The 20,167-nt window shown below is 36.0% G+C and overlaps 3 protein-coding genes across 5 annotated transcripts; all 3 read right to left on the bottom strand.

The window, feature by feature from the left end:
* Positions 1–2,910: 2,910 nt before the first annotated feature.
* On the bottom strand, positions 2,911–4,829 carry LOC111796011 (UDP-xylose transporter 1-like). The gene is made up of 7 exons (XM_023678690.1): positions 4,435–4,829; positions 4,160–4,344; positions 4,000–4,067; positions 3,792–3,924; positions 3,553–3,714; positions 3,196–3,465; positions 2,911–3,108 (listed from the first exon to the last, which is right to left on the bottom strand). Exons 1-7 carry the CDS (start codon positions 4,553–4,555, stop codon positions 3,013–3,015), a joined length of 1,035 nt encoding a protein of 344 aa, XP_023534458.1. The 5' UTR covers positions 4,556–4,829; the 3' UTR covers positions 2,911–3,012.
* A 487-nt stretch (positions 4,830–5,316) lies between these two features.
* Positions 5,317–9,659, bottom strand: LOC111796000. Of its 3 annotated transcripts, none has more exons than XM_023678672.1 (15): positions 9,434–9,659; positions 8,817–8,968; positions 8,589–8,700; positions 8,406–8,513; positions 8,112–8,216; positions 7,620–7,703; positions 7,420–7,535; positions 7,154–7,255; positions 6,955–7,068; positions 6,807–6,863; positions 6,514–6,580; positions 6,336–6,389; positions 6,066–6,140; positions 5,829–5,864; positions 5,317–5,713 (listed from the first exon to the last, which is right to left on the bottom strand). In XM_023678672.1, exons 2-15 carry the CDS (start codon positions 8,831–8,833, stop codon positions 5,612–5,614), a joined length of 1,149 nt encoding a protein of 382 aa, XP_023534440.1. In that variant the 5' UTR covers positions 8,834–8,968; positions 9,434–9,659; the 3' UTR covers positions 5,317–5,611. The 3 variants fall into 3 exon arrangements, with proteins under 3 accessions (XP_023534440.1, XP_023534443.1, XP_023534441.1); XM_023678675.1 differs by having other exon boundaries at positions 8,817–8,950; XM_023678673.1 differs by lacking the exon at positions 9,434–9,659 and adding an exon at positions 9,253–9,417.
* A 1,674-nt stretch (positions 9,660–11,333) lies between these two features.
* LOC111796033 (cytokinin riboside 5'-monophosphate phosphoribohydrolase LOG1) lies at positions 11,334–13,958 on the bottom strand. The gene is made up of 7 exons (XM_023678724.1): positions 13,714–13,958; positions 13,469–13,566; positions 13,349–13,379; positions 12,982–13,081; positions 12,088–12,158; positions 11,865–12,008; positions 11,334–11,787 (listed from the first exon to the last, which is right to left on the bottom strand). Exons 1-7 carry the CDS (start codon positions 13,831–13,833, stop codon positions 11,695–11,697), a joined length of 657 nt encoding a protein of 218 aa, XP_023534492.1. The 5' UTR covers positions 13,834–13,958; the 3' UTR covers positions 11,334–11,694.
* Between the last annotated feature and the right edge of the window lie 6,209 nt (positions 13,959–20,167).

The following is a 20,167-nucleotide window of genomic DNA, read 5'->3' as shown; positions in this document are numbered from 1 at the left end:
GGGGGGGGGGGGGGGGGGGGATTATGGGTATTGTTGGATTGGATTCGTATCGTATTATCGTATCGTGGGATGGATTAAAAGGGAATGAAATGGTGGATTGACGATGAACATCAAATTCCAAAACAAAGAAACAGCACAGTGAATGAAGAAGCAGGACGACACAGATGCCCTTTTCCCGTTTTTACTCTCTTCTTTTACTCTTCAGCTGACTCTGTGTATTTATTTCTTTCGAGCGTGTTCTTCACCTCCTCACGCGCTCTCCCCTCCTCTTTTTTCTTTTTATCCCTTTTTAGATCAACTTCCAAAATCATTTTATTTCATTTATTACAACCACACCCACAAAACTATCTTAAATTAAGGGTTTAATTTATTAAATTAAAATTTTTAAAAAAGTAATTTCTCTATTTTTTTTTTAAATGTTATTTTTATAGTATTGAAGGCTATAGCTTTAAGCATTTAAATATATATAGTAAGTAAAAAATATATTTAGGCTTTAATTAAAAATAATAATAACAGTCAGCACTATATTAATTCATGTCTTTCTATTTTCTGCACTATATTAATTATTTTAAATAGAAAGTGGGATTAAAAAAAGAAAACCCAAGAGAGATGAGTTATTAATAATGGGTGATTTTTTTTTTTAATTTTTAATTGTTTTTTGTGAAAAACAAATGGGTGAAACAATTAATTATTATCTACTGATAATTAATATTCATGTGCTTTAATTAGAAAATTTTAATTAATGCGTTGTGAGCACCATCCTACTCTTCTCTACCACTTAATTTTAATTACTGCTTCCAACCCAAATTTTAATATTATTTTTACTCCTTGACATTTGTCGATGAATTTTCAAGTTTACCATTAGTAAATTTTGTCCACTTTGACCCGTTATGTATTATCGTACGATTTTAAAACGCGCTTATTATGGAGAGGGTCTAACCCTACTCCAACCAGCGTCTCGCAATGTCTAGTGATGGGCTCTGTTACCATTTGTAATAATCAAAACCCACTACTATTAAATACTATTCACTTTGACTTCTTATGTATCGTCGTCAGTCTCACGGTCTTAAAACGTGTCTGCAATGAAGAGATTTCCATACCCTTTTAACGAATGATTCGTTCTCCTCTCCAACCGACATGAGATCTCACATCCATATCAATGAAAATTACGAAGTATTTTTAATATTTAATTTGTTTATGGACACTGAAAAACGACATGACGACATGGGATACGACACCCACATCCTTTTGTGTGACCAAATTTAAAATAAATAGACATTAAAAAAAAAAAAAAATTAGGATGATTGGAGGAGACAGAAGGGGGTCTTGGGTGAAGGTAGTAACGTGAATGCCGACATGTCGCATCAGGAGGAATTGGACAAAGTTTATGACAAGTATTGGTGAATCGCTGTCATGAAAGTGATGATGACGTGGCAGAGGAAAGGGTAGGGTTTTAGGGTTTTGTAGGAAAAGGAAAAAGAAAAAAAGAAAAAAGAAAAAAAAAAGTGAGAAAGAAAGAGATTGAAAATGTAGAGTTAGTTGGGTTTTGGAACCAACATTGATACCGACATAGGGATTAAAGATAGATAGTTAAAAGAGATGACCTCTCAATTAATGCAACCCTACTACTACTAATAGATATCAACCACATTCATGAGCATGCCCCTTTTTCATTTTATCCCTAATGTATGTATCTCTTTCAATTTTTTAGTTGATTCATAATTCAACATGATATTCGAACAATTTTAAATTTTTCGATTGGTGGGTGATTTTAATGGTAAGATTTGTTATTGAATATATATTAATGAAAGAGGAAATACGTGAGATCTCACGTTAGTTGGATAAGGGAATGAAGTGTTACTCATGTTTTAAAACCTTGAGAAGAAGTCTAGAAGAGAAAGCACAAAGAGGACAATATATGCTAATGAGGGTTTGAGTTGTAACAATGATATCAGAGCCAGGTATAGGGCGGTGTGCCAGTGAAGATATTAGGCCTCCCGTTAGGTTGATAGGGAGGTGGACTGTGAAATCTCACATCAGTTTGATAAGGGAGTGAAACACTTCTTATAAGGGTCTATAACCCTCTTTCTAGCCGATGCGTTTTAAAACTTTGAGGGGAAGTCCAAAAATGAAAGCTTAAAGAAGACAATATCTGTTAGCGGTGTGTTTGAGTTGTAGCAATGATATCAGAGCCAAGAATTGAGCAATGTGCCAGCGAGAATGTTGGATCCCCAAGGGCTGGATTGTGAGATCCCACATCGATTGTACATAAACGAAACATTCTTTATAAGGGTGTGAAAACCTCTCCCTAGCAGATGCGTTTTCTTCAGTGGAAGCTCAGAAGTAAAAGTCCAAAGAGAATAATATCGGCTAGTGGTGGGCTTGGTTTGTAATAATGGTATTAGATCCAAGTACCGGGCAATGTGTCAACGAGGACGCTGGAAATTCAAAGAAAGTGGATTGTGAGATCTCACATCGATCAGACAGAAAATCGAAGCATTTCTTATAAAGGTGTGAAAACTTCTTACTAATAGACGTGTTTTAAAATCTTGAGAGATCGTTATAACAGTGTAAAAATCTCTCACTAGCGTTTTAAAATCTTAAAGGAAAACCTAGAAAAAAAACTAAAAAATGACAATCAGCTACCGATGTACTTGAACCAATGCAAACAAAAAAAAACACAAAAATGAAAATGAAAAGGTGCATCATTTAAAAAAGAAGAGGCTTAAGTTGGGCCTAGGTGCTATCAAATTGTTAGTGTGGGCCGCCTATACCGACAAGTTGCAGTCACCCATTACGGCTTCCACGCCACTGCCAAACCCATGTGATCCAATTTCATTCTCCTCTCTCTCTCTCTCTCTCTCCCTCCCTCCCTTCTATGCACAAACAAAAAGAATTTAGATTTAGACGAGTACGAAAATGGGTGTGTGTTTATTTCAAGAATTCAAATCCATCTTTCCCTCACAAAACAAAAAAACAAAACTTTCTTCACAATATCTAAATACATCTTAATTACACCAGAGAATCCTTGTTTGATTTCTTCACTTCATGGCTTTCTTTATCTTGATGAACTCCTGCTAGAAGAGCTGCAGTTTCCTTATCTTTTATCTGAAACAAATCCAAATCCAAGTCCAAACCCAATTTTAGATATAATCCAGCGTAAACACATCGTTGCAAACAGATATCCGGTAGTACCTGAGATCCTAAACAGAGGTCACCCTGCTTCTTTTTACTCTCTTGGGTACAAAAATATGAATACAATCCCATCCCAGCAATGGCTACTAGAATTCCAATGAGGTTCCTCTCAGTGAAGGGGTCATGAAGAAGAGTATAGCCAAATCCAAGAACAAGGCAAGTCTTGAGGTGACCGAGCACCTGGTATGTCACCGGCGACGTCTTTCCAATCACCAAAAACGTGCTAAAGTTGACAGACACAGATATCAAACAAGAAAGGATGATAAACGCCTGCATGTGCAACATCACCGGCATTCATCTAAAAGAAGAGAATTATAAGAACAATGCAATGAAACCAGTGGACAGTAACTAACATACCAGCACCACAGGGGAATACTTGTAAGCAAACACGTTTTTGTTGGTAAGACATTGGTCTAAGAAAGGGCCAGAGACGAACAGAATGGCTGCTTGAAATGGAGCAGACTGATACAGCAGCTGGGTAGAAGAAACACTCAGCCTCTTCTGTATAGTGTTGGTTAGCTGAATCAAACACCAAGTTAAGAAATAACACAAGAAATTCTTGAAAGTTTATGCATACAAAGAAGGGAAAAGGATACAATTTGGCCAACACAGGTTGTTATGATAGCCAAGAGAGAAAGAACAGTGCCCATGAAATTGAGCTGGAGATCAGTGATAGAGGCAATGCCAACTCCAACCAGCAAGAGGAAAAGAGAGAGCCTAATCTTGGAGCTGCAACAAGAATCCAAGTGAGAAATATGAACTGTTCTTTGTGAGTGGAATGGGCAGAGGAGAAAAAGTTTGTACCTGAATTGTTTCTTAAGGAATATAGTCTCTAACATAACAGTGAATGGTATGATTGCAAGTTTTGTCATCTGTAGAGGAAAACAAACCCCACCCCCATAAGGTTAAACCATAATTATTGTAAAACTATCGATCAGTTTGCTAGAGAACTCATGAACCCAACCTGGTAGAATCCAACAGAATTGAATCCCAAGCTCAAGTTAAGAAATCCAATGGAGATGCCATTGAGCATCCCAAAGAGCACGACGGTCTTTGTGTCGATGGGTTTGGATTCGAAGAAATTTAAGCGATGAGCGACGTGAAGAGTACAATATGTGACCATCAGATGCCAACTAGTTAGAGTAGTTGCTGCAATATAGAAAGTGAACATGTTATGATCGGATCCGTTTTATAGGCTAAACTACGACCAAATGCTTAAGAATTGGATAGAATACGTACCGAAAGGGAAGCCGAGGTTGCTCATGAGAGCTTTGTTACAGATAACAATGGACACAGAGGATGCTACTGAGAGGAAGAGTGCCCCAACGACACCCAGTTGGAAATTTGAGATTTCTCCCATTTCTGATATCAAAGTTGAAACGATCAATCAAACAAAACAAGCAAGTGTGCTTTGAGTGAGAGATGTTCAAGATTTCATAGGCTGCTACAACATCATTCAATTGGTAGTTTGGAAGAGAGATTGAAAGCTTGAAGGAGAATGTAGGATCGTGGTGGCTTATATTTTTGGTGGGGCGGGGGAGGGGGGATGAAAGGTTGGTGCCTACCGCTTAAAGAAAGAGTGTGTGTGTGGAAGAAAGCAAAGCAGCAACCATAACCCTCAAAGCCCTCCATTTTCAAATTACAGTTACAGTGCCTAACATTTTGATCTGAAACGACCAACACACCCATCTCGTGCGATTATCGCACGATTATGACGTAATTCACTTAACAAATATAATTACTCTCTAAAAAAATAAAATAAAATAACTTAACTAAACACTATTGGATGTTTTGAAGCATATGCTTAATATTGAGTCTTAGTAGACAAGTCAGGATGGTGAACTGAACATTCAGTTGTCTATCAATGCAAGCAAAAGAAGTTGGGTGTCTGAAAACTCCATTATTGTTAGGTGAGGAACCTTGGATCTTACTCCAAGGCTAAGCCACCAGACTTAGCATTGTTAAGCCTTCAATAAAGGGTTCTCTTAATGACGGCAACCATATCTTAGTTTCAAATAAATATTACCAATGGTCGATCGTCATCTCCGGTGACAGATGGGCAGTCGACATTAGATCAGCAGGATTCTGGACACTGTAACTAAATTCGAACGGGGAAAAAAGTAGTAAAAAAAACAAACCACTTGTGTTGTATTCATATTACTTCTTTCCTGAAACAACTTGGGTATATTGACTCCCATCACCCAAACATTGACACACTACATAGAACGAAACCGGTAATAAAATGACTTGATGTGTATTTTGCTTTTATATGAATTATTTCTCCATCACTAAACAAAATGAAAATCCTGTAACAAATGAATCAGAGAGAGATCTCGCTCAAGGACACCATTGGAGAAGCCCTCAAGGTTAGAAGAGGACATGTACATGTGACAGGTTCAGAAGAGAGGTCTCTCTTCTATAAACGTTTGGCCTTATTAATCTGAGCCAGATATGCTTTGTCCGCATTTGCAAGCCGAGATTGGAACTCAGTCCATTCAGTTCTGCACCTTGCTCTCACCTGCAAGGTCAAAACAAGGAACAAATAACAAGTTTAGTTGGTCTGACAAAATACAAGAGATTGAACCCAGGTATAGAAATTCGCATACTAAAGACTAGCTATCATTGATATTTACCCCTTCCCATGGAGCCTTCCCGTTCTCAGATTTTCCCTGAAAGTAAATAGATAATTAAGTATAAAATATCAAACATATGGAACCTATTTCAAAAAGATACCTAAATTTAAGAGGTGAAGAGCAAAGGAAAATAAGGAAACATAGACAATAACACAGATACAATACGAGTGTCTGCATTTGCATCCACACATGAAGCCAAATAGATAATAACACATATGGCATGTAAATGTAACTCACCTGACTCCCAAGAGAAGGAATTACTTGATGAACAATCCACTGCGAATCAACTACACCAATTTTCTCATGTGCAGGCTGCAGGAAAGGAACCCATCAGAACAAAAGAGCTGATCTCATGATCTCATACAGAAGGTATATGCATAAAAGATAGACCTTTAATTTTTATTTTTCAACAATGCTCCTTGAAAGGAAGCTGTTAAAAACCAGATAAAAAAAAATGGCAGACAAAAGGCTCACAAAAGGGATAACAATAGGAGAGAAATTACTGACCTCTATACATCTTCTGAGAGCGAAGTCCAATCCCCATCCATGTACCAAATCATTCTACAAGTAAATAACTACTGAGATGAGATATAGCAAGTAAAAAAAAAAATCTTAAGGTCACAAGTAGATGCAAAAGTTTATAGATCATCAAGCAACACTGCCGTATTATGTAGTAACAGTACACCTGAATTAAATGCCAAACACATCTCCATGCTTCACGCGAAAAAACAGGAGCCATAATTTCTACAAACCTGTGACATTTGAAACCAGTGATCTACTAATGAGGACATCATATGACTAGATCGGCACCAGTTAGTAGTTCTCCACTAAACATAATATCTCATAGTACTCCATATAGAAAAGATATTGACCACTTTAAGTGCATCAACTACTTTTAAGTTCATCCATGTACAAAGTTCTCGGCTTATAATATTCTGCTAAGGAAGAGAAACATAATTGGGCTAGAAAAAAACTTACGCAGCACATGGAGGCAACTGAGGGTCACTACACCAGCCTGGTTTCTCTTCCGTCTCCCTATTTCACCATTGGAAACGTGCATGTCAGTATCCAAAGTATATATGAAAGGTGAGAATCTAATATACCACCCAAAGAGAAAATAGCATACTTATGAACCTCTCTGTCACCTCTCCTCTTTGTCATCTCCCATGTCAGTCCATTATTAGGCTCAAGTCCAGGTTGGGAGATTTCCAGACCATGCTTTTTCACTAACTCAATATACCTGATTGTCAAATCAATATGAGCAAGCTATAATAAATAGCATCGGACCAAACGTCACCAAAAGGATAAAAGAAAAATATGCTTACTTCTCTGCATTAAAATGTTCAACTCCAAGGTCTTCATCCCATATAAAAATATAATCATATGCAGCTACAACATCTGGGTGCAAAAACCTTTTTGCGTACCACCTGGAGTGCAAAAGAAAAAAGAAACAAGAAAACAAAAAACTGAATCTTCTTCTTTCGTAAGATCTTAAATATCCATTTTTCAATAAAAATGTGATTCAGGTTCCAATTGTAACAAAAATTATACAGGATGAAATACCCAAACCATACAAAATATCAGAACTTACCATTTTGTTTGTTTCCTGACACTGATATGGATTGCAGTCTTTGACCACTCAAACTGATCCCACTCAGTAGTCAGGCCGTCATAGTGAAACAGCACAATTGTAAAATTATCAGAGAACTGATACAACAAGATCAAACGTGAGCCTTCACAAGGTAGTTATTTGTATAAACAATATGAACAACAATTGTCAATATATATAACCTTTTTCACTGCTGCATCAATATTTTTTCTCTGATCAAAGCCCACAGTGAATGTAACCAAGTACTTCGGTTTTTTATCGAGATCCTGCATATTTAAGGGCTTTCGGTATAGGCTTAAATCATTTCGAGGCAATTAAGTTGCAATGTTGATAAGAAAAAGATCCTCTACAGCTAATATCAGATGCAGAAATAGATCATACAAAAATTGGCTATTAGAAATTATGATAAAGCTCCTCTGCTCCCCCCACTTATCCCTAAAAAATTACACAAATTTAAGGATATTATTGATAGACTTAACGGAATCGCTAAAAAATTACACAAAAAATTGCCACTGTTAAAAATGAACTGTAAATTATTTTGAGAGCGGATAGAGCCATTTCCATATAAAGAGGAAACAACAAAACATTTAGAACGTGTTCCAAGTTCTTTCTAAAAATAAGAACTCGAGATCAACCAACAATGATAATTTGGCTAGACATTAATGCACATATACCTCACTGGGGTTACCCCATAATCTGCGTAAATAAAAATCAGATTCGGATGCAACAATTTCGGGAGGTAATGACTCTGCACCACGAGGATTTGTTGGCACATATATCTGGTAGATTATAAATAAAATAAGAGAAATTGTGAGAAACCAGCAATTTATTAGAACCATAACAAACACATTTAGATAGTCAAACTTTTGCGCCCATTTATCAATAAACAGAAGGCAAAAAATGTCTGCATGAAATTTTAGTTTTTTTCTTTTCCCCTAAAGAATAATTGCTGAATTCAACAATAATACCTTAGATGTTTTGTTTATTCCAGGTATCTCAGTTATTCTGATACTAGGAGATCTTTGCACATCAATGGCTACATCAAGAGATGATATAAGGCTTGAAGGTAAGTTAATCTGTAAATTTTGAAATATATCAAATGGATGTAGGCATAAGGGGCTGCATTGACATTCAGATGAAGCGAAGCACACCTTATTTAGAGACACTAAAGGAAATGAAGCACCAAGAAAATATCCAAAGACCACTCCCACTAAAGTTGTGAGCATAATCCTTGCACTCTCATTTGTTTTTCTAGTTCCTCCACTGTGAAGAGAATATGAAAGCCAATAAACCACATAAACTAGCACAGTATGAAAAACTAACAGAAAAATGACAAGGAGACAATACACAAATAAGACGAACAACTAGCATATGTATACCGGTGTCCGGTTCCCATAGTTGTAATGAAATCTCAAGTATACCAACTCAAAAGGCTCGATCTCTCTGATAATTATCAATTCTGTAAGCGATTTGCCAAGGCAAAGACGATGTTCCTAGACAGTGAAAGTCTAATCTGCACAAAGTCGAAGCCCTGAAAGTTTAAACAAAAGACAGCGAAATTACGAGAATCACCATCGGTCAGGTTCATCCATTCGTAATGCTAATTAATTGAAATCCAGAAAAGGACGGAAACAGAATTCAAGTAAGTAATTCGCAGGAGATAGAGAAAACGAGATTCACATGAAAAACAAGCTGCACAATAGAACAAATATGAATAGATGAATACAATAACCGATATGAATGGCGAAAGAAACTTAAAATCACAATGTATAAATGTCCAATAAGACCGGAAAAAATCGCATTAATTCTAGAAACCTCAGGCATTCGAATCCGAAAGATGTACAAAACAACTGATCTAATAATTCCGTCGGCATTAACAACTGTAACGTAAATGTTATTAGAAACCAAATCGCCGAAAGAAATCAAATAAAAGGAAAAGGAACAGAAGAAATGGACAAAAAAAAAAGCAATGGAAAACTGCAGAATGAAGCGTTACCGGGAAAAGTAAATCACGAAAAGAACCGCGGAGAAGGAAGCACCTGGCGGCGGGTTAGCAAGGATTCGCCAGTTTTACTCTTGGATTGGTTTGATTCGAGTGAGAAAATTACCTTTACTTGTGAATTTCATCAAGAAATCGTAACGCTACGCAGCGTCTCTTTGATGGCTCCCGCTTACCTGCATGCCGCGGGTGCCGGGCTGGAGCAACCGACGTTTTGGACGTGTCTTTGTTTCTGAAATATGTTTCAAAATTGGTCATTTTAGCTGTATATAAATTAAATAAAACATTTTACTTTTAGATTAAACATTTACCCTTTTTATTTATTTTTTTTTAAATAAATATTATTATTTATAATCATTCATTTTGCAAAATTAAATAATAATAATAACAATAACAATATGTTTTTTAAATAAAAAAATGGGGGCAGAGAAATTCTTTGTCCCTAAAAAGGACATACACATTTTTTTTATTTATTAAAATGTCTCTTAAAAAATCATTTCCCTCTCTTTTTAATTTGAAAGATAGTTCTTTCTTTTTCTAGATTAATACCTATTTTCAAAGTTACTTTTTCTTCAAATAATAATAATAATAAAACTATTAAATTAAAAAAAAAATTGCATTCATAAATTTTTATTTTGATAAATTAGTATAACCCAGACAGTGTAGAGCCTCACGATTTTTAAAACGTGTCTAGGAGAGATTCTCACATCTTTTATAAGGAAGGATAATCTACCCTCTTTAAGGGCCATACCTTTTATAGGAAGGATAATCTACCCTTTTAAGGGTCATTATCTTCACTGTTCCACTGTCGTCCCACTGCCCAGTGTCTAGCTCTGATAGTAAAAAAAAAAAATATAGGAGTATATTTGTAAGACATTACTAAATTTAATTAAATATATAAATTTAAATGTGAAACATTCCCTAATTAAAATTAAAATGTAGTCAACACTTATAATTAATATTTTTAAAGTGACAAAAGACAAAGGGAAGGGGCTCTCCTTGGGGGAAGAGGATCAGTCTGACATAGTCCACGCTAATATTGTCGCAAATTTATAAAATTGCCATATTAATAATTAACTTGGATTCACTGCCATTAATTTACAATTACTTCAACTTTTATCTTTTTTCATTCCAAAAGTTAAAAAGATTCTTGTGTGGGTGAAAGGTAAAAAAGAAAAATAATATTGAATTCATTTGCTCACTAAAGTTTTACCTTTTCCCTATACCTAATTATTCTTATTTTTTTAGACCTAATTTTGAATTTATACCCTTTCATTCTTTTCATAATTTTTTTTAGTTTATCAACTCCGATTCGGTCAATAAGTCAAATCTTTTTTTGTGTTACTCTCGAGTCAATTCAATCATGGCCCTTTTGAACTCTAAATAAGGAAAAACATTTGAACAGGAGATACATCTTTTCGAATTTGGTATTCGAACCTCCTAAAGATTGTCCTCTGTGCTCGACATTGGTCCAGCCTACTATGAGGATCCTTTATCCAATGATCCAACTAAAACTTATTACTTTTGGTTTTCTCAAAAAGTATTATATAAGGAAAATAACCCTTACTTGTATATTAATGATCTCCTTAATTAGTTGGAACTGTAACAACCTAAGTCCGTTGCTAGCGAATATTGTCCACTTTAGCCCGTTACGTATCGCCATCAGCCTCACGGTTTTAAAACACATCTATTGAGGAGAGACTTCCACACCCTTATACGTTCCACTCTCCAACCAACGTGAGATCCCATATCAATTGGAGAGGGGAACGAAGCAATATTTATAAGGGTGTGAAAATCTCTCCTTAGTAGATGCATTTTAAAACTATGAAGCTGACGGCGATACGTAACGAGTTAAAGCGAACAATGTTTATTAGCAATGGGCTTAGAAAGCTTTCTATACCACAACATGAAGCTCTGTTCGTCATTTCGTTGATTCTTGATCGAAAATTGAATTAGTGAATCGAACAAACGAGAGAATGGTCGAGACAACATTGATTTGATCTAAGCTAAGGTAAGGTAAGCTTCCATGACTTTTGAACAACAAACAATTAGGACACAGCTAACAAGGAAGCCAAGCTCCAACCAAACTACATAAGACTCTTAAACCTTTTTTTTTTTTTTTTTGATGTCAGTTTTTCTTCTCCACCTTTTTCTTGGTAGTTTACAGAAGCAGAAGCAGAAAAACAAAACAAAAACAAACCCAACTTCAGCAAATTCGTTGGTCTTCTAAATCAAATTAGTGCCTTCCACTCATCTCTTCACCTTGAGATATCACATTTTGTAGGGTACCCTATTTGTTCACTCTCCCAGCTAAGCTTTGAAGCCACTCTTTCATGCCGTGGAACATACTCCTGATATCACAAAGCCTACCATTTCAATATCCATTTTCAAATTGGTTCAACAAACTAAAACATTTGCCTGGTTTTACCTCCATTTTCTTCACTAACTCCTTTGCATTAGGTGCAGACACAATGATATGGCGAGCACTTGGGCTGATAAAACCTTCCTCCACCGCTTGATCAATGAAGGACAGCAATGAATTGTAGTATCCATCCACATTCAACAGTCCAACCTGAACAACAACTCAACTCACTTCATGTTGATCACTGATAAAACATCACACGTTTTGGAATAGCAATGATATGGCTTACTGGTTTATCATGAATTCCCAGTTGAGCCCAGGTGATGACCTCAAGCAGCTCTTCCAAAGTTCCATACCCACCTTCATCAAAAAGGAGCTAAATTAGTTGGGCCTGCAAATGGGTTCTATGTGAGTTAATAAGAACCTTAAGCCCAAAAGGACAATGTCCGGTAACCTTGGGGTATAAGAGTTAGTCCACCGCTAGCAGATATTGTCTTCTTTGGTCTACTCAAAGTTTTAAAACGCGTTTTAAAAGCCTTAAAGGAAAGTCCAAAGAGAACAATATCTGCTGACAGTGGATTTAGGCTGTTACAAATGGTATCTAAGCCAGTCATCGAGCGGTGTGTCAACAAGAACGCTAGCTCCAAGGAGGTGGATTGTGAGATCCTACCTAAGTTGGAGAAAAGAACGAAACAATTCTTATAAAGGTGTAGAAACCACTCTCTAACCCATGTGTTTTCAAACGTTGAGAGTAAGCTATAAGAGGTGGGGTGGGGTGGGGTGGGGAGCTAGGGACCATCTGTTATAATTTCTCCCTTTTTTTCTTTCTTTCTCCAGAGCTAAGGATGGTACCCTTGAATTGTAGGTTGTAGGCTGCCATATTGGCAGCCATACCACAGAATTCTCAGGAAAAAGGCTGCCCCTTAATTTCTTCTGTCAGAGATTGTTCATAATCAAAACGTTCCTCTGTTTAATCTTTTCATAGAAAAAACATTCTAATCACATAATAAACTCTTTAATTACTATGTTTTGAACATTGTAGAGTAGCTATGCATATTAAATGTTGGGGTGAGTCTATTTTGGCTAAGGCTCTTGGAGGTTGGGGCCCAAAACAGGGCGAAATGGAGCAGCAACAGACAAATTATGCATAGTGATTGAAGAGAAAAGAGAAGAAAAGACGAACCAGGTAAGGCAATAAAGGCATCAGAACGCCTGGCCATCTCGGCCTTCCTTTGGTGCATGTCTGCCACTGCCTTCACTTCTCCCACTGTCTCTCCAGTTATCTGCAAAAGTCAGTCACTGCCTCTCATTTCAATCCCCATACTAACTCCCTTCCCATTTTATGCCAAATTTGTGTGTTAGTTCACTGTATGTTACTGAACACAGTGACTCCATATGTGTCACACCATTCAAACCTCATGTTTTTTTTACCCAAATGGTTTCATATAACTCGAAACATTCTTTTTAATATTGTAAAAACGTCTCCGTAGTAATACGTAACGAGTCAAAACACTTGATATAACAGTGGAATGGAATCATAGTAAACATACCTCCCTTGGCATAAGCGTTTTGGGGATAACACTGCAAAATTCAAAAGGAAATGAGTAATTATCACCATTTTCATGATGTTAAAGCTCCTGAAAATGGCAAAAGGAAAAACAAAAACAAACCCAACAACATGACGACCACCATTATGAACAGCTTGAGAGACTAATCCCATCAATCCAACACTCCCTCCACCATAAACAAGATCAATATCCCTCGAGACCTTCCAACAAAAAAGCCATAAAAAAAACTGTCAATCAATCAATTGATAGAACAACCCAAAATCCCAATTCATTGCTAAAATTATGAACAAACCCACTTCAAATAAGGAACAGAGACATAGAGGGGAGAAAAAACAGAGAGATTTTACCAGTTCTCTTCCAAGCTCAATGGCAGCATCTTTATAACTAGTCTTCTTGCCAGGGCTGCTACCACAGAACACACAAATCCTCTTGAAAATTGGTGATTTGGGTTCGTTTTCCTTCTCCATTGATGAACTTTGTGAAATGGGTATGCGAGAAATGGTTAGAAATTTGCCTCAGATTCAGTGTCGTAGAGGTAAAGAAGTTTGTGGGTGGTTCACGTTGGTGGAGAAACAAGGCTGTGGTGTGGTTACATATATAGCTGTACAGGAACAAACGTATTGAACGCTGCTAATTTCTTTTTTTTTTCTTTTCTTTTTTTCAAATCTCTCTCCAGGTCCACTCTTTTGAGGACAGGGGAAAGTGACTGCATTACCTCGACTGAAATTTATCAAACTTACCCACCAATAAAAACATCCCTTTTTCTTCCTCCAAACCAAATTTCTTGTATTAATTAAGAACCCCCAAAGAACTTTAACAACTTTGTTCAAATTCCTTTGTTCAAAAGATGGTGGCTTTACATGATGATGCGTGGTAATTGGAAAGTGAACAGTTTCATAAGGACATAGCGTGGGTTGATGGCATCCCCACAAGCCATGGCTTGCAGTCCACATGAACTGTTTAAGAACAAAGGCTGTTGGGGGGTTTTTGACGTTAGTATGAAATAATTAGAATATTCTTTGGTGACTATGACTAGATTAGTTTCATGTTTGTGTTTGTAACATTATCTATTAATCAAATCTGTCACGTTTTGATGTCCCTAGATTGGAGAAGATGTTTCTTCGACATAATAAATGTCATACTCCTTTTTTATTGTCTTAAGCAAACAACCAAAGGTTTTGGTACCCATGATTTAACCCAACATAATCAATGATTTACATCACAAATGTTCTAACCTCTTTATTTACTTCTACACTTCATCTAATTGGGTGTGTCCTAGAAAGGGAATGCATCGTGGACAAGCTTGCTATAAGCATAGGAAACACTTATAATTTAAGTTTAAAAACAATGGAGAGCCTCCACTTCTCCACCTCGATATTGTCCTTTCTGAACTTTTCATTATGAACTTCTCTACAATGGTATGCTATTGTCGAGCATAAACTCTCATAACTTTGCTTTGAGCTTCCCAAAAAGGCCTCATACCAATGGAGATGTATTCCTTACTTATAAATTCATGATCATTTCCTAAATTAGTCAATGTGAGGCTCACTCCCAACAATTCTCAACATCTACTATAGAGAAGGTCTAGCCCTACTCCAACAGTGTCTCGCACCGTCCGGTAACTTGGCTCTAATACCATTTGTAATGGTTCAAAGATAATAATATATGTTAGCAGTAAGCTTGGACTATTACAAATGGTATCAGAGCCAGCCATCGGGGCGGTGTGTCAATAAAGAGATTGGACCCCACATGGGTTGGAGAGTGGAACGAAATATTTTTTATTAAAGTGTGAAAACCTCTTTCTAGTAGACGTATTTTAAAACCTTTGATTTGTAGCTTCTGGCTTACAACACGGAATCTTCTTATGAAGCTAGCTCGATAGCATTATACACATTCATGGATGAGGAATGGATCTTGGTTAAGTTAGGAAAAGCATTGAATGGTAGACAGTGCACATGCATGCAAGATTGTAAGAGGGTTTGTTTTGTTGTGTCTTTATCCATTAAAGTTATGTGAAATTTGATTAACGACAAAGAATCAAATTGTATAATAAATTGTTGTTGTAATTAATGTTTGTGGTTTGTGTGTTGTAATTTAATGTTTTTCCCATGTCCTTGGACTATAGGAAGAGAGACATGGAGCGTTGAGCAAAGGAATGGGTGATCAGAGCTGCTGCATCTTCTTTTTGCTGCATCACTGTCCCATATAGCTTTGGATCTCAAGCCCCAACTCCTCCATTATTGCTTTTGTTTTCTCATACACCTCGCCATTACTCCCATAACTCATCAAATTTTNTAATTTTTTTTTTTTTTTTTTTTTTGTTGACTAAGTCAAAGGCGGCCGCCTATCTCCAAGATGGACAGTATCATATCGTTGTAGAGATAAGTAAACGCTTCGCACAAAAGGGCGACCAGGTTTATGTCAAGTCCACCACTAGTAGATATTGTCGTCAGTCTCATAGGTTTAAAACACGTATACTAGAGAGAGTTTTTTACACCTTTATAAGAAATGTTTGGTTGGTGGAGTTGGTTGTTGGGTTTGTGCGTGGAAGGAGAAGATATGGTTCCCACTAGAAAGGAAAAGGAGAGAAAGAAAGATGAAAAAGAGGAGGAAGGAAGGGAGGAAAGGGAGTCCCTTGGTTGACACGTGGGCATCTTCCCCCACCCCTTTAGAGAGACAAGATATGAGGAATATGCTTTGAGGCACTATGAGTATCATAATTGGAGGTAGCAGAGGAAGACAGCCTCCATGGAAGGCTTTTGAAGTTGAAGCAACCAATGAGAGCTCAAAACCTGTAAATAAGAGTGGTCAAATTGGCTTCACCAAATGAGGAAATTGGGTCTACCACACCATACATTTCTTCCAACCCAAAAATGTCATCCATATCAAAATGCATATGCATGCCCTCTCTCTCTCCCTATCTATCTATCTATCTATCAGTCAACAATATCATACTCTACTCGTCTAGTTCTGAACTAAACTTTTGAGATTCCATATTAGTTAGAGAGAGAAACGTAACATTTCTTATTAAAGTGTAGAAAGTTTTTCTTAATAAACGCGTTTTAAAATCGTGAGACTTACGGCGATACGTAATGGACTAAAGCAGACAATATCTACTAACGGTGGACTTGAGTTGTTACAAATTGTATTAGAGCTAGACACCAAGCGGTGTGTCAGTGAGGACACCGATTGGAGAGGAAAACGAATCATTTCTTATATAAGGGTGTAGAAATCTTTTTGTAGTAGATGCATTTTAAAACAGTGAGGCTAACAGCGATACATAACAGGCCAAAACGGATAATATCTATTAACAGTGGGTTTGGGTTGGTTATAAATGGTATTAGAGCCAGACACTGGATAGTGTGCTAACAGGGATACTGGGATTGTGAGATCTCATATCGGTTGGAGAGGAGAACGAAACATTCTTTATAATAGTGTAAAAATCTTTCCTTAGTAGACGCGTTTTAAATCTGTGAGACTGATGGCGATATGTAACGGATAATATCTACTAACAATACGCTTAGTCTGTTATAAATGGTATAAGAGCCAGACACCGAGCGATATACCAACAAGGACGCTGACTCCCAAGGGGGTGAATTGTGAGATCTCACATCGGTTGGAGAGGAGAATGAAACATTCTTTATAGATATGGAAATCTTTCTCTAAGAGACGCGTTTTAAAATCGTGAAGTTGACAGTAATACGTAATAGATTAAAATGGACAATATCGGCTAGCATTGGACTTAGACTATTATAGAATATAGCACCAAATGGAAAGAGAGATTAGCAAAAAAAAAAAAAAAAAAAAAAAAAAAAAAAAAANAAAAAAAAAAAAAAAAAAAAAAAAAAAAAAAAAACAAAAACAAAAACAAAACAACCTTAGTGCAGCTTATGGGTGTTTTGTCTGAGAAACATAGGATATGTGTAGGTAGCAAGCTCGAGTGAAGTGATCCATATGTTGTTTCTTTGTTTTTTTTTTTTTTAAAAAGTTTTTGAGTGGAGAATGGCCTTGTTTGTTGGAGCTCCAATTGAAATTATTTCAAAAGGCATTTTATGATTGAACGCCCACTTCCCAAGAACAAAAAAAAAAACTGGTGGAATTCCTAGTCAGATAAGAACTGAAGCTCTTCTTTGGCAGCCTACCACTAAGCCCCACCCTCAATCCCCGCAGCAGCCCTTGGTTGTTATGCCCATTTTCCTACCACACTCACTACCTTAGACAACTACTTCTCAGGTACCACTTGAGCTGTGTGTCTTCTTACTTTGCGTGTTCCAATTCTATTCCTTTCTCACCCTACCAATAACAATATTCTTGCTCGACTCTCAATGGACGTAGACTGTGAGATCCCATATTCAGGAATGTCCTCTCCCACAGACGCACCCGAAAAAGAAAATTCAAAGAGAACAATATCTACTAGCAATGAACTTAGACTATAAAAAATACAATCTCACACACTAAACGAAAAGCCCAAATAAGTCAATGGACTTAGATTATGAGATCCCACTCATCTCCCTAGAATACAAAAAATTCAAAAAAGATAATATCGGAGCAGATAAATACCACATGCATTCCTTTTTAGAAAAGTTTTGCCTTTTTGAATAAGACCCAATTTCTTTCCGACTAAATTTAACACTCACATGGTTGTAAACAGCCCTTTAATCCTACATCTCACCGTAATTTTCTCCATTTTTGGCCCAAGGATTCAAATTTTTTCAGAGCCAAGTTCAATTTTTTTTTTTCCTGAAATAAATAAATGGTGGATGTTGTAAGAAAATTATGGGTGTTTTTGTGTGTTCTTCCTTGGAATGATTCCCATCAATGCCTTTGTTTCCTTTCTTTTCCTTTCCTTTTAACTCATTGACGTGTCTCAAATCTATTGGTGCATAGAGAATATTAACCAAAATAATTAGAGCGAAAAAAAAAAAAAGAGAAAGAAGATAGCCTTTCCCTTTTCATATATCTATGATCTTCTTCTTAATTACACGAGATTATCGAGAGATGCAATAAGATCATTATTAATATCGTCCTTATCTACTATAAAGAAAGTCTAATTCTTCTTTGACCAGTGTCTCGTACCATCCAGTAACTAAATTTTATACCATTTGTAACATGCTCTGCTAGCAAATATTAACCACTTTAGTTCGTTACATATCGTCGCGAACCTCACGATTTAAAAAAAACGTTTACTAAGGAGAGATTTAAACGTGAAATGGGTTGGTTTTAATATTTTGGATGGGTATGTTTCATAAGGACAGGAGCTGAGGAGTTGGTTTAATTTCTCTCTCAGTGGCTCTGTTTCTCGCCGCCATTGACAGGTGAGGTTAAGCTGTTGCTTTCTTCTTCTTCTAATTTTTCCTACACCGCCTTCCTTCCATCCTTTTCTCAAACTGTTCCCTGCTTTGACCTTGCCTCCATATTAATTACTCCCTCTTATTGCTAATGTGGTCCTTTTTCCATTTTCCACCTTTTATTTCAATTTTCTATCATTTATTTTTAATATTTAATTCAATTCCTTTTTAATTATAAAAAAATAAAAAATGTGGAATTTAAGAATTTTAATGTAAAATCTTTGACATCTCCTTTGCCTTCGTGTCCTTCCCGCATGCTGTCGGCAGGTTTCCTTTTCTTTCCTTCTCTCCAATTAAAAATAAATAAATAAATTGATTTACACTGACGATTAAAAATGACTTAAAAGAATTGAAAGTTACTATTTATATCATAATTTGCATAGTTCCGAGTACTGAAAATAAATCTTAAAATTAATTTTTTTAAAATTTGAAAATAAATAAAAATAATTTTGAGAAAAAAACAAAAGCAAGAACCGACTTATTATTTGTGTGAACAGAATATGCGTCACATTGCTATCACCTCATCTCCTCTCAACATCACCACGTTAACGTCATACATTATTGAATTTTCTAAATAATAGAAATAAATTTTTTAACCTATGGTTGATTTGTTTAGGACATCCTTTTGCTGCCATTAATTTTGGTAACCCACCCACCCCAATATTTGAATAATGCCACCCTATCTATTACTACAATAAACCATGCAACATTCATACATTAATAATTATTTATTTATTTCAAACATCATTTAATAATTCCAAAATCTTATTTAATATATCGACGAAGTCAGTTCGATCTAACTTTTTAAAGTAAACATTTGAAACACTTTTTTATTTTCTTTCTACTCTTCATTTTTCTCGTGCTTTCCCTCTCCCACAACTCACTTTATTCTCAACTCCACGACTTTTTCTCTTCCCACCATTGACAATGTTCTTCCTTTCGACGAGCTGACAACTTTTTCACTATTGTCGACTTCTCTACTATTGACGAGTTGACACCTTACAAACCTAATTTTTAAGGGTCACTGTAGCATAATTAATATAATTAAAAATGAGTACTTATTTATTTTCTTATAGAATTATGATAATGACCAAATTATAAACCAACTATTATTAAACGAATGTAAATATACTGTTGTGTACTATATGTTATTCATTAATGTGGGGGTGTGGATTACATTAATTATATACCTACCTTACTAAACAAAATTAGAATTGGCCACCATTTTATTCATAAAATCGTGTCAATATAATTAAAAAATAATGTTAAATAAAATTATGTATTTATATAATTGAATTATCTGAAAATAAAAATAATTAAAAAAAAAAAATGGTGTGAAATTGAAGGGTCATTATTATTGTTGGATTCCCATTTAAGTTGAATTAGATTATTAGGGTCCCTACTTCCGTATGCCTCTTTTCCACATATGTGCAAACATAATAATTATTTTCCA

The sequence above is a fragment of the Cucurbita pepo genome, chromosome LG05 (assembly GCF_002806865.2).
Source record: "Cucurbita pepo subsp. pepo cultivar mu-cu-16 chromosome LG05, ASM280686v2, whole genome shotgun sequence".
In the NCBI taxonomy this organism is placed as follows: domain Eukaryota; kingdom Viridiplantae; phylum Streptophyta; class Magnoliopsida; order Cucurbitales; family Cucurbitaceae; genus Cucurbita; species Cucurbita pepo.
This window is presented reverse-complemented; position numbering and strand designations above follow the sequence as displayed.